The sequence below is a fragment of the Dermatophagoides farinae genome, chromosome 7 (assembly GCF_024713945.1).
Source record: "Dermatophagoides farinae isolate YC_2012a chromosome 7, ASM2471394v1, whole genome shotgun sequence".
NCBI lineage: Eukaryota > Metazoa > Arthropoda > Arachnida > Sarcoptiformes > Pyroglyphidae > Dermatophagoides > Dermatophagoides farinae.
The window spans coordinates 2,898,437-2,910,646 of NC_134683.1; the positions used below are offsets into that span (position 1 = coordinate 2,898,437).

General features: G+C 28.7%; 1 protein-coding gene across 1 annotated transcript; it reads right to left on the reverse strand.

Moving 5' to 3' along the window:
* Nucleotides 1-1,319: 1,319 nt before the first annotated feature.
* On the reverse strand, nucleotides 1,320-4,012 carry LOC124496794 (uncharacterized). Its single transcript, XM_075732777.1, has one exon. The coding sequence runs from the start codon at nucleotides 3,266-3,268 to the stop codon at nucleotides 1,820-1,822; it is 1,449 nt and encodes a 482-aa protein (XP_075588892.1). The 5' UTR covers nucleotides 3,269-4,012; the 3' UTR covers nucleotides 1,320-1,819.
* Nucleotides 4,013-12,210: the final 8,198 nt, after the last annotated feature.

Sequence of the window (12,210 nt, forward strand, 5' to 3'; positions counted from 1 at the left end):
ATGAATCTATTCAATGAACATGTTCAAGAACACATTCATCTAAGTAGAATAATGAGCGATGTACCGATGATGAGCATTATTTCAGGAACGAAAAAATTAAAAATAAATTGGTCTGTATTCAATTCATTCAACGATCCATTTGTACATCTTTATGCTTTATACTTTATATTCATCGGTATTTTTATATTAACTTTCAATCGATTAATTTTTGGTTCAATGAAATTGAAAATAATTTACGACATGATACGAACACTTTTCGGACAGCCAATACCAAGATTAGATTATGACAAGAAAATCCGTTTTTTATTGCTAAATTTGATATGGTTAACATTTTTTCTGAAACTTTTTTTATCATACATATTACTAGCGCTCAATCAATTTGGACATGCTTATGATAGAATCGATACATTAGATGATTTAGTCAACCATCGAAATATGAAAGTTTTTCTATTCAAAGGTGAACCATCACAAACAATTTTGACAGCATTTGATCATCCATTCTATTATGATCTTGAAAATCGTTTTTTGATTGAAGGTTTGATTATCATGAATCTTTTTCTCTTAAATTATTTTTTTTACTCAACAGATCCTCCAAATGAAGATATTGAAGATTGGGAAAACAAGATAGCCAATGAGATAAATGATCGAAAATTAGCAATGATAAGCGATGAATATTATCTGGATTATTTTCAATATGTGTTTTTAAATAAATTTCCCAATCTATATCGATCAATTAGAAATGATGTTGTATTGCCATATTTTCTTCCATTAAGTAATAAAAATTCCAATGAAATGGATCATTCGTTGAATGAAATGTAAGTGGCAAAATATTAAGATGAAATGAATTTCCAAGAATTAATTATATGATTATCATGTTGTTATTTGGGTAATGCCCGTAGGATAATATCGTTATCGGAAAATGGCCTATACAATTATTGGGTGATTGAAACATTGAATCAGAATAAAGTGGAAATATATACAAAAATGAACCATAAACATACGATAAATGATTTCGAAGTAATGTCATTGTCCATCAATGATATACAAGCCATCATATCTATATATTGTATTTTTTCCATCAAATCAATATTAATTTTGTTCATTGAAATTTTGGTAAAAAAAATTTCAATGATGAAAAACACTATGGCCAATAGTATTGTATTATGGCCAACACCAAATGAACTTTATCAAAACATCACCAACAATAATCATCAAAGAAAATATAGAAATAAAAATTTACATCATCATTCCAATGATTTTGTTCTACACAGCAGATGTTCAACAATAATAATAAAATGACAACAACAACAACAACAACAACAAATCAGAAATTATTTTATTTACTAATGTTTATTCAAACAAACTTACAAAATGGTGATTAGAACGATGATAATGATGACGATGACGATGATGATGATGATGATGAATCGGAATTGGAACAAAATTAAATTAAATTAAATTAACCATCTTAATCGTATTGTGTTATATACTCGAAAATAATTATTGTTTGACTTGTTTGTTCATTATTATATATTATGATTATAATGTTTCAGTGATTTTTGTTGTTGTTGTTGTTGTTGCTGTGTTTTTTGTTGTTGTTGTTGTTGTTGTCAAGTATATATGGTCTATTTGTCCTCATCATCATCATCATCAAGAATTATGGACACCAGTGCCAAAAATGTCTGTGTGTGCGTGTGTGTGTTTGTAACATGGATTTATTTGTATGATTCTCGCTCTTTTAATAATGATGACTATCAAAAATTTATATAAATGTTTGTGTGTGTGTGTATATGTGTGTATTCTATTATGGTCGAATAAATCAGCAAAAAGTTTGTTTTATCAATTGTAGTCCTTTAAATAGGGTTTGATTTTGAAAATTTACAGGCGTTTCACATCTTGGTTCATCGGATATTAATCTAACAGAATCCATTGGTTCTTCTAATATCCATGTTAATCGACAACGACAATCCCAAGGATTTTCTGCCAATCGTAATACTTGTGCAACGCCTGGACCGGCACTTGGTAAAAATGGTAAAGTTTGTAGACGATTTTCTGATAATAAAACTTCACGAAGTTCTGGTAATTTTTCGAAAAATTCTCCATTCAAACTTGTTAGTTTATTATGATGAAGTTTTAATGTTCGTAAACGATATAGATGTGGTGCAAATGCTTGTCGTGATAAATGTGTAATCTGATTCCTACTTAGATCAATCAATTCAAGTTCGGCAAAATTATAGAATGCACCGCCTTCAATCAATGAAATGTTACATGATGATATGATCAATTTGGACAATTGCATTGGCTCATTTCGTGTTCCATAATGGCCAAGACAACGGGTGGAGAATGTTGAGGAAATCATATCGCCAGCCACTAGACAATCTTTAAGTATAAGTTCAGTTAGCCTTTCGAATTTCGGTTGAAATAGGCTACAAGATGTAGATATTCTTAACATATTTCTATGCATTATAATTTGCTGTACATCACGATCGACCGCAATTAAATTATCATAATGTCTTGGTTTTGAACAATCACCAACAAATAAAATTGAATCAAAACGAGGACCATCAGTGAACAATTCATATGAAATATGAAAACTTTTATTTGGTGGTATTGTTGATTGTTTTGTTGTTCCACCACCACTACTATTATCTGAACCAGTGGCCGTTGTTGGATCATCATTTGAATATGGTTCAATACAATGGATTTCCAATCGATTCCAATATATTGAACGTGTAGCATTCAATAGATGATCGAATGCTCGACGAATCTGATCGACCGATTGTACATTGTAACAGATGAATGTCCGAGACAATAGATCACAATCACAGAACAAATCATTGTCAACAAAGGAACAATTTTTAAGCAATTTTGTATAATTTAAATCGGAAGACCATTCTTGATAATGGAAAACATGACGATCGATTAAATGTGAAACGGCAGCAACAGCGGCTGCATCTTCAGCTACTAAAGCTTCTTCATCATTGGCCGTTGCATCGGTTGTCTGGGTAATAATAAAATTCTGGGTCCGGCTATTTAATGGCTGCTGCTGCTGTTGTTGTTCTTGTTGTTGTTGTTCTTGTTGTTGTTGCTCTTGTTGTTGTTGTTTTGCATCAATAATTGTTACAAAAAATCGTTCACAACAACAAAATAAAAATAATAAGATAAAAATCTTTGGTAAACAACAGTCCTTCATTATCAAATCAAATTGATTGTATAAACTTAATAATTTCAATACAGCTGACAAACGGAACATAAACAACATACACATACACACACATACACCAACAAATTGAAAACAGGATACGTATTTGAAAGTGATTAAAATAATGAATCAAATAGAACAAATGTCAATAGAATGATGAAACCAGGATTCATTCAATCAAATATAAATGTACAACTTGTCCGATGGACACACACAAACAGCAGTATCACACATGGTTGTTTTTTTTTTGTTTGTTTGTTCTGGTATTCTGAAATTAAAGAAAAAAAAATTTGAAGAAGGATGCTCTATTTTTAGGTAGTGGTAGATGATGGTTGTTGAATATTTTTGTATCATATTTTTTTTTTGTTCAAAAAAAAAACTCAAGATTTGTAGAGATTTATATTTGTCAACAAACACTGAACAAACAGAAAAAAAAATAAATAACCAAAAAAAAAGCCAATGACAAACAAACAAACAAAAAAAAATTTGATGAACGGATGTGGCTTGTTAAAAATACTCAAGATGGTTGGTTGTTGTTGATGATTAGGATGGATGGGATATAGCGTGTGTCTGTGTGTGTGTTAAGAACCAGAAGCGATCCGACTTGAACAAACGAGAGAAAAAAAAATCCAACAAAAATAAAATAGAAAAACCATTGCCATTCACCCATAATATTCGTATTCGAGGTCGTTTGTTTCGAGGGTGTGTGTGTGTGTGAAGAAGCTCATTATGAATGAAAATGTTTCATTCACGATGTTATGATCCTTGTTTCAATTTTTTTTTGTTGTTGTGTATGTTGACATTTTCATCGGAAATATGAAACAAGAAATAAAAAAAAATAGGAAAGATGATGACAAGTTTTCAGATTGTTTTCAAATTGAACTGAATAATGTAGATGTGAAATGAAATAGGCGGCATATTCGAATGAAAATAAGGCGTGTAGGAAATTAATGTCAATCTAGATTTAGATTTGTTTTTTTTTGCTGCTGCTGTCGTCGTCGTTGTTGTTGTTGTTGTTGTTGTTGTTGCCCAATCTCCAATCATCATCATCATTGCCCATTATGAATGAATATTGTTCGTTCATTGTCGTAATTTATTAATGTAAATGAACGCGTGCTTGATGATAATCAAATCAAAGTTACAAATTTTTTTTTCTCTTGTCCATTTTTATAATACAATAACTGATGATGTCATTGGCCTGTAAAAAAATTGAATTGATGACGATGATGGTGACCACCAACCACCATCACATAAATTGGCTGCCTGGACAAATGATTTCGGTGGAAAAATAAATTGATTTTTCATTTCCATTGATTGTGATTCATCATTATTCAATTTCGTTGAACAAAAGTGAATAATTCCACTAGCCAGAAAATTAAATTATCTAAACAAACACACAAATTCTCTTTCTATGGTCAAATATCTAAATCAAACGAATCATCATTCCATAGATGTACATATAAAAAAAGGTAACTTTGCTGATTACTTTATTCTGGATCACTGATGATGATGCAATTTATCAATGGTAAATTCTACATAGTTTGGATTTGGTTGTTTTTTCTTCCACACACACACTCACACACTCTATCTCTCGCTCTAATAAACACTTCGATGTCAACATTATCATTGACTTTATCATAGATAGAATTTGTCAAAAAAAAGAACTAGTGCCTGGAATACATCACCAATGTGTTCGGACCAATTTTTTTTTTCACAGATTTTGGTTCATTGTTGTTGTTGTAGTTGTTATTGTCGTTCATTTATTTATTCATTTGAATTTTAGTCTCAATTTTATTCTTGACATCAACCACATATATAAACACAAACAAAAACACATCAATCGGTTAGTGTTTGTTGTTTATAAAATGATTTTTTTTCTTTTTCTTTTCTTTTTTTGGAAAAAAAACTTCCCATTATATATTCCTGGAATGCAAACAACAACGAACATCAACAAACTAAAATAGATTAAAACTAATGAAATGAAGTGTGTTATGTGTGTGTGTTAGGTTTATTTATTTTTCATTTTCGTTTTTTTTTTGTTTTGACAGAATTTTTCACAAAAAAATTTTCGTTTTTATTTATTTATTTTTTCATCCAGAATCAAGTGGAACGAGAAAAAAAACTATCGTCTCAACTACCACTACTACTACTGCTATGATAGAATGGACAAGAATTTTTTTTTGTTTGTTTGTAATTTAAACACAAAACATCATCATCATCATTATTCCATAGGAACAGTCAATTACACAACCCTCCGCACACACACAATATAATGGCACACCACTCTGGCATCATTGTTGGCATTTTGTTTTTTTTTTTTGTTTTGTTTAATGAATTGCAATAAGCAATAAACGTATGAAATTCGAAATTCATTCAGCCACATCTGTACATGTGTGTGTGTGTGTGTGTGTGTGCGGAGAATATTCGTAACAATCAAAAAAAAAGGTTGGAAAAAAAATCAAAATAATCAAAGAATAAAAAAAATTCCGTTTTCAAATTTCAGTTGACTTGTTGTTTTTTATTTTCCATTTTTCGTTGCAGGTTTTCCAGTGGCCATAACACATCACGTCACGTCATTCTAGGACCAAAGATTCTAGGATTCTAGGTATTCGAATAAAAAGCAAAAAAAAAAAAAATTAAATTTTGTTTCAAGAATAAATTTTTTCTTTCTCTAAACAAAACAAAAAAACTTTACTTGGCCACAATCATCATTTGTGTTGATAATGATGATGTGGTGGTGGCAGTGGTGGTGGTTGTTGAATATCGTTAAACTTTAACAACGCAAACGATTATGATGATGATGATGATGGCTATTTTGAAACTTTGAATTTCTTTTTCGTTCTATGAATGAAGAATTTTTTTTTTTTGCAATTGATTATTATGAAAATAAAAACAGATGGCTACATATATAATAAACAGAATCATAATATGTAAATCTTTCTCTTTTTTTTTGGAATATTTTCATACCAGAAAAATTAATGATAATTTATATCCAAATGAGAAATTAAAGTTATATAAAGTTTCCGTACAAAGACATTGATTATAATTGACTACTATATATACAGAATAGTAGTGATTTTTATTCACTCTTGTCAGCTGTTGTTACCAAAAAAAAAAAAAAAAAAAAAAATTCTGTGCATGTTGCCATTTTGTATCGTTTAATATACAAAAAAAAGAAACAGAATCGAAAAATTTCAAAATTTTATTTTATTTTTATTTGTAAATTTCATTTTTTTTTCAATATTTGTTTCCAAAGACGACGACGACGACGACAAAACTTTTTTGTTTTTATTATTATTTAGCAAACATGAACGAAAAAAAAAGTGAATAGAAAACAAAGACATGTGAAAAAAAAGGTAATGTTTAGAATCATTAATTTGAATTAATTTAATTAAAAATCAGGTCAATCATCATTTTATTAATCAGGTAATTGTGTTTTGAATTAAAATTGTATGTATGTCATATTTGAACAGGACAAAAAAGAATGTTGGTCTGTGTTTGTGTGTTGTAGATGAAGATTCTATTTATTATAATTGATTTATGTGGTGGTTTATTACATATGTATATAGTATAGAGTGTTTTATGTTACAAGAAAAAAAACCATGAAAAAGCGCATTTTTTTCCATTTTCATTTTGTTTTTGAATTGAAATTTTTTGTTTTTTCATCATCGTTATAATTGTTTTTTTTTTTGGTTTTGTTTTCCAAAAATTACGAATTCTCAAATGTCAAATATTTATATAAATATAGACCAGACCAGATATGTATTTACATTATTGTATGACAAGCCCTATTCAATTTAAGAGCAAGAAAATTTTTGAAAAACATAAAACGAGGTATTACTGTAATTATTATCGAAAAAAATGTAGATAGAAAGAGAGAGAGATTGTTATTCTTGTAGGTGTGTGTGTGTGGATGTGTGTTTATTTTATGGTTGAGAGTAATGTTGTTGTTGTTGTTGTTGTTGTATAATTGTACAATCATCATTATATAATAGTGTGGAACAACAGTGTAAAAACAAACAAAAGAACAAAACACAAAATGTGATGATGAGAAAACAGAAAAAAATGAAATGTGAAAAATTCTTTTAAATTTGCTTTTGTTGTTGTTGTTGTTGTCGACATAATTATTTATTCATTTAGAAAATTTTTCTATTGTTTTTCATTTCATGTGGAATTTCATTTTTTTATTTCTCATTTTGTTTATTTATAAAATGATCATCATCATCATCATCACCGCAGCTATTGTGTGATTTGCGTGTTTGTGTGTGGGTTTTAGTGGAAATATTCTTCTTTTTCAATTTGTTTTTTTTTTCTGTTAGAATATGCATTATGTAATGTAAAAAAAAAACGTTGGAATTTTGTTGTTGTTGTTGTGGTTTTTATTTATGAATAAGAATTTTTGTCTTTTTATGTTAGGTTTAACATACACACACACACACACACACAGGTATAGATAAATAAATACAAAAAAAAAATTTACACACAAACACACAGAATTCAAGAGAAAAATTAAAAAAAAAGTCAAGAATTTTCCTTTGAATAAAGTAAATTTTCAAAAGAAAAAAAAAGATGAAAAAAATGAAACTCTCATTTTAACCATATTCTAAGGCTTGTATCATCAATGTCAGTCGCGATCATCAGTATCATTATGCAGTGAAAACTACAATTTAAAAAACAAACACACACACACAGGAACATGAAAAAAAATCTGGTAGAATCTTTTGATACGGTGAATATATGATTGATTAATAATATGTCGATATAAATTATAATATAATCAAATTAATCGATAAATTCTGAAATGTTGATCTGAAATCGATCTGGTTTGAAATGATGTGTACGAATGATAATAATAAATAATTAACGAACAAACGAACCAACGATATGCTTTCGGGTATATGAGCTCTGTTGATTAGGGTTAATGTATAAGGTGGGTAATGTGTGTATATGTGAGTATTAGACGGGTTAATTTTTTTTTTTTTTTTTGCAAAATGGCCTGATATTGTGTGTACTGTCTGAGGTGGAAAATATTTTACTAAAAAAAAATTTGGAACAAGAAGAATTTGGACGAAACAAAAATGAAAATGAAAATACTTGAAATGGAAAAAAAAGGAAAACTTTGTTTTATCCGGTTACTATGAAAAAGTTTTTTTTCTGTTTGTTTATCTTGTAGTTGTTGTTTTGTTGTTGAAATCATGGAATCTTATCACAGTTTTTTTTTCATATAAATATGTCCAGTGACCAGTGTGTTGTTTTGTTTTTTTTTTGTTGTTGATCTAAATCCAGGAAAAAAAATTTAAAATGTGCTATAAACTGGGCATTGGGTATACTGTGTGTGTGTGTGATATTTCCTGTTGTTTTTTTTTCAAATTGAGGCTTCTGTTTATTTTTTAATTTTATGAGTGTGATGCGATTTTTGACAACAGCGGTAACTGTGTATGAATATGATATATTGTTGTTTTTGTCTATTTTGTGTGTTTTAAATCTGCAAAAATCCTGAGCATATTGATTTTGTGTGTGTGTGTCTGTGTGTGCAATGATGATGATATCGAGATAAATATTGAGCTTAATATCAAGAGTATTTGTGTGTGTGACCTTTACAGTGTGAGAATATTGTGAATAGAATATTCTCAGAAAAGAGAAAATTCATTTTCATTATGCAACAATAATTTTGAAGAATTACTACTACTACCACCTACTATATTCATTCGATTATTATTATGCACATCATTCAATGAATAATAATAATCAAAAGAAAAGAAAAAAAGAATTATCAATATTGATCAGGGCCAAAATCCATTTGAACAAAAAAATGGAAAAAACAAAATTTGAATTTTTTTTTTGTTTTTTCCAACATAAACATGAAAAAAAAGTGTGCATACTCATTAAAAATGACAAATAAAGTAAAATGAATATATACCAAAATGTGACGAAATTTGTTGGCTATTTTGTTTGTTTCAGTGTTTAAAAAAAAGTGCTACTGGAAAGAAAAAAAAATTTGTATCCAAAAAAAATCCAAATTCATTCATTCATTCATTTATGGACAATGATGATTTACATAAATATAAAATGACTGCAAAATGATGACTCCACTATGTGTGGATATTCTTTTTTTTGTCAGATTCAAGAATATAATCCTTTTTTTTTCTCTTCCATAATAAAAAAAAATTATGAATTCTTTTCAAATCTCTATTTCATCAGAATTTTTATTTTTGCATTGCATGGCATCTGGATTTTCACTTTAATCATTATTGCATTGTTGTTGTTGTTGTTGTTGTTGTCGGATTTTGTTATTACTGAATTTGAACGGCATCGACTATTTTCATTCATTTTTATTTTCAATACAATTTTTTTTCCCCACACTAATATGAAAGTAAACGAGAGAGAGAGAGAGAGAGAGAGAGAGAGAGAGAGAGAGAGAGAGAGAAAGAGAAAGCAAAAAAAATCGAATTCTAATCAATTTTTTTCCTATCATCATCATCATCATCATCATCAAAGTTATGAGAAGGGGGATGGGAAGCAAGAAGGCAGAGGAAAGCATCCAAATATTTCTATTCATTTAATCCAATATCAAAATATTCAGTCATTGTCATCGTTGTACAGTTTTTTTTTGTGTGTGAATGAAATGATGATGAAAGAATTTAAAATGCTACAAAATTGAAAAAAAAGTTTTTTCTTTTTCAATGTGAAAATATCGAGAAAAAAAATCAGAATCCTTCAGAATTCTTCTGGATCTATTCACATTTTTTTTTGTTGTTCTACACTTTCACTATCAATTTTTTTTTCTTGAATTCATTTCATTCGGTTTTTATTCTTATCTCATGGTGGTGGTCGTGGGCATTATTTTATTATTACTATGGTCATTAGCGTTATCATCATCATCATCATTATCATCATCATCGGAAGTTTGGCTTGATGAAGATGGACATCACTTGGTGGTATCTGAGCAGAAGAACAAAAAAAAAACCCAAAAAAAAAATATAAGGAAATGAGTCTATCTCGTGAGTAGAAAACGGTTGAAATTTAGCAAAAAAAAAATCCAGAAACTACATGGCCAAAGAAAAAAAAACTTTGCTCTCCCATTTTTTTTTCACTTCATTCATTCACGTATTCGAATCGTCATCATCATCATCATCATCATACGGACCACACATAAGGCCAACATGTTTCATTTTCACTTACCCTTAATGTTTTTCTTTTACATTTAAAATGATTACCATAAATGATTTATAAACATACTACTACAATTCATTCATTCATTTTTTGTTTTATTTTCTTGGTTACGTTTGTTGATGATTACCGCTATTCATATATGATGATGATCATCATCGAAATGGCAAATTTTTTTTTCTACAATCTATGTGGTGTGTGTCTATGTGTATGTGGCAGTAGCCATTTTTATTTCTTCACACCATTTTAGATAGATTTATGATGATGATTCATGAATCTATCTGAATATATATATATCGTTATCTTTTATATTATTCATTCATTCATTCAACAAACAGAGACTAAAAGAGAGATTGAAATATACGATTTCATAATACAAAAAAGAGTAGTGCAAAAAAAAGGCACTTCATCTAATCATATCAAAATAATAATAATATAAATTACTATTATTATTATTATTGTCTTTGATCCATTTTATCTAAAGTAGTGGTGGAGGTGGTGGTTGAATGTCAGAATTTTGCGCTTTTTTGGCTGATGATGATGATGATGGTGATCCATCCAAAATAAATAGACATTTCATACACTTATTATCTTCGGTTCTTTTCTTTTTTTGTTGTTGTTATTATCTACCTTTATCATATCAATGTCAATAATGTTTTTTTTTTTTTTTTTTGTTTGTCGATTCTAGCGTTATTTTTTTTCAACATGGGATTCGATTCATTTTTTTTTTGTTTCTCCCTACTACTAATACTACTACTAGTGACTAAATAAATGAAGATTTTTTTTTCATACCGCTTTTTTTTGTCTGATGATGATGATGATGATGATGTGATGAAATTCTGGATAAAAGAATATTCAGAATAAAGCTTATAAACAAGGATGACAACCAAAAAAAAAAATTTAAAAAAAATTAAAAAAAGTGGATCAATAAACAGCGATCCAGAAACAGTAGTAGTAGTGGCAGAAAACGAAAAAAAAATTCAGAAATTTTCACTTTGAAATAAAACAAAACAAAAAAAAATTTAAAATTCTATATAAAACCATGATGACATTATAGCTACAATTGTTGCTACATATAAACAATTCTCTATTTTCTTCTATTTACAATGTATTTCGGTCCATATATATATGATCCGATGGAATTCAAAATTCCTTCATCATCATCATCATTCACAAACATTTTCGTCATTTCATTTTTTTTTTTTTTGCTTTCACATTTTATTGGATGCTTCCAAAAGTGGGAATGACAAGGAAAAGATGATGTTTGTGTGTGTGTGTGAGTGTGTGTATGGTAGGAACACATTGGATGGGTTGACATTACGAATGATGATGATAATGATAATAATAATAATAACGGAGAAAAAAATGCTGATAATTTAAACGAAGTGGAAAGAAAAAAAATTTCACAGAATCAAACAAACACACACACAGAAAAACAAACTGAACACTATTGAGAAATCCGTAGAAAAGAGATAACTCGAATTTGTATTCAGAATTTATATTTCGGTAGAATAAGGGGAAAACAACAAAAGAATGACAAAAAAAAACGTCAACAACATAAACAATTTAATCTGTTTTTTCTCGTTTTTTTTTGCTTTTTTTTTTGCTTTTGTTGTTACTCTTGATTGTTTATCGTTTGTTGTTATATAATAGCAATGATTCTATGGTCCATGGTCAATGATAATGATGATCTCTGTATTTGGATTCGTTTTTGTTGTTGTTGCATTCCTGGCTATTATAAGAATGAACCAAGATGAATGCAAGCAAAAATAGTCAAACAACAAAGGATATTCTGATTCTTATCCGATTACGATTCTATGGTGTAGCATTTAGGAATC

Excerpts from the sequence above, each read along its gene's own strand:
- LOC124496794 (XM_075732777.1), bottom strand. The coding sequence starts at position 3,268 with ATGTGTATGTTGTTTATGTTCCGTTTGTCAGCTGTATTGAAATTATTA.